This window comes from Coenobita brevimanus, chromosome 71 (assembly GCF_032717465.1).
Source record: "Coenobita brevimanus isolate Jiangsu-jjx chromosome 71, ASM3271746v2, whole genome shotgun sequence".
Classification (NCBI taxonomy): Eukaryota; Metazoa; Arthropoda; class Malacostraca; order Decapoda; family Coenobitidae; genus Coenobita; species Coenobita brevimanus.
In genome coordinates, this window is record NC_137024.1 from 58,684,152 (window position 1) to 58,686,651 (window position 2,500).

The following is a 2,500-nucleotide window of genomic DNA, read 5'->3' on the forward strand; positions in this document are numbered from 1 at the left end:
CACAGCTTACCTGAATTATCAAGAGAAGGTCAGTCGAGGAACTTTTCTCGCCCACCCAAATATCAGGAACCTTAAGTTTGAACCCCCCCCTCTGAACCCCCCCCCCGCCAACCCATCAGCTCAACCATGCATCATTGATCTACCCTCTTGTGGTGGGGGGAGGGGGTGGTGTGTGGTGGTGGTGAGTTGGGGTGTGGGTTATGTGTGGTGGTGAGCTGGGATGGGGGTAGGTGGTGTGATGGTTGTGGCAGTGGTTGTGGTTGTGGTAGTGAGTTGTGGTGGTTGTCGTTGTGGTAGTGAGTTGTGTTGGTTGTGGCTGTGGTAGTGAGTTAGGGTGGGTGGTTGTGGTAGTAAGTTGGGGTGGTTGTCATTGTGGTAGTAAGTTGGGGTGGTTGTCGCTGTGGTAGTGAGTTAGGGTGGATGGTTGTGGTAGTGGTTGTGGTGGTAGTGGTGGTAGTGAGTCGGGATAGAGGTGGTTCGTGGTGGTTGGTGTGATGGTTGTGGTAGTGGTTGTGGTGGTTCGTGTGTGGTAGCCGTGGTACTGGTGGATGATTGTATGGTAGTTTTTGTGGTGTGGTAGTGGCTGTAGATGATGTGTAATAGTGGTGGTAGTGGTAGTAGTGGCGGGGGGGGGGGTGATTGTGGTGAGGGAGGATTAGCATAACTCTTGCATGGTTAGGAAAGGTCTTGGGATTCTGATAACTTCTTGAGGGTGTTCAGAAAATATCATCTTGAGATATTAATAAGAATTGTCTGAAAAACAGCCTTTGAGGTAAAAAAAAATGGCTTGTAATGATGAGAAAATAGAAAGAAGGATTGTTGTATTCTCTCTCTCTCTCTCTCTCTCTCTCACCATCTAACCCCCCCTCTCTCTCTCTCTCTCCAGGCACCCCCCTCAGCATCTTAGAGACCATCATCCCGGTGTATAAGATTCGAGGAGAAGACGCTGAGTTGAACTGCCACTACGATCTCGAGGGCGACCCGCTGTACTCCGTCAAGTGGTACAAAGACGACGAGGAATTCTACAGATATATGCCTGATTCTGTGCCACCTGACTCCACCTTCCCGAGACCTGGTGTGAAAGTAGATGTGAGTAATAGATTAAATTCTTTTTCTGGTGTCTGTAAGGGGTAAATCTCTTTGTTATTCTGGTGTCTTCAAGGGGTAGATGTTCGCTCAGTAAATTCAGTTCCAATTCTGTGCCTTCTGAGTCTACCTTCCCGAGGCTTGGAGTAAAGGTGAATGTGAGTAGTAGATGTATTTATTTATTATTATTATTATTATTATTATTATTATTATTATTATAGGTGTTTTTTGGGGGTCATATCTTTTTCTCTTTTCTTTTTCTTCTTTTTTCTAATTAAAGTTGATGTGATGACCAAACTATAGCTAATTCAGAATGGTTTACGTGGACAGGCGGTAGTTAAGGCCTTGATAAAGTACTGGCCTAATTATAAAGGCTAATTGGGTGGTTTATGATTGTTTGCTGTGTCATAACCACGCACATGAAGACAGGAGTTATACGAGACGAGCTGTTTTGATGATTTTTGCTCTCTCTCTCTCTCTCTCTCTCTCTCTCTCTCTCTCTCTCTCTCTCTCTCTCTCTCTCTCTCTCTCTCTCTCTCCGTTTTATTTGATGCATTATCTCCTAACCCCACCCCACCCCCTGTCCTCACTGTCCTTTCTCTATCCTCGCTTTCCTCTTCCCTATCCTCATTCTTATCCTCATTTTCCTCCCTATCCTCATTCCTCGCCCTCTGTTCACACTCACTTTCCTCACACCAGTCCTCATACATGACCTCACTTTCCTCACCCCTATCCTCACTTTCCTCACCCCTATCCTCACTTTCCTCACCTCTATTCCCACTTTCCTCACCCCTATCCTCACTTTCCTCACCCCTATCCTCACTTTCCTCACCCCTATCCTCACTTTCCTCACCCCTATCCTCACTTTCCTCACCCCTATCCTCACTTTTCTCACCCTTATCCTCACTTTCCTCACCCCTATCCTCACTTTCCCCACCCTCCTCTCCTTTATCCCTGCCTTCCTCACCTACCCTCATTCCCATCCTCACTCATTCCTCAATCCTCACTCCCCCTATCCTAATTTTCCTCCCTATCCTCACCTGTCCTCACTAGGGGGTTGGAGTTCAGACTGCCGAGTTATAACTTCCTTGATTATTAATGTAATATTCAACTCCACCTGTAGCCTCTCTCTCTCTCTCTCTCTCTCTCTCTCTCTCTCTCTCTCTCTCTCTCTCTCTCTCTCTCTCTCTCTCTCTCTCTCTCCTTTAAGAATATCGTAAAAAGATAAATTATTGGTTCTCTCTCCCTCTCCCCCTTTCTTCTCTCTCTCTCTCTCTCTCTCTCTCTCTCTCCTTCCCAGTTTTCTTCCTCTTTCCTTCCTTACCTTTTTTATTCTTTCATTCCTTTGTTTCCTCCTTTTCTTCTCTCCCTCCTTCCTTCTTTCCTTCCTTTTTCTTTCCCCTCTCTCCGTTTC

General features: G+C 46.2%; 1 protein-coding gene across 1 annotated transcript in view; it reads left to right on the forward strand.

Moving 5' to 3' along the window:
- Window positions 1-2,500, forward strand: part of LOC145406804 (uncharacterized) — a 101,537-nt gene that overhangs the window by 55,229 nt on the left and 43,808 nt on the right. The window contains exon 4 of the mRNA XM_080277901.1: window positions 887-1,089. Coding sequence (XP_080134027.1) covers window positions 887-1,089 — 203 coding nt within the window. The remainder of the gene's footprint in view (window positions 1-886; window positions 1,090-2,500) is intronic.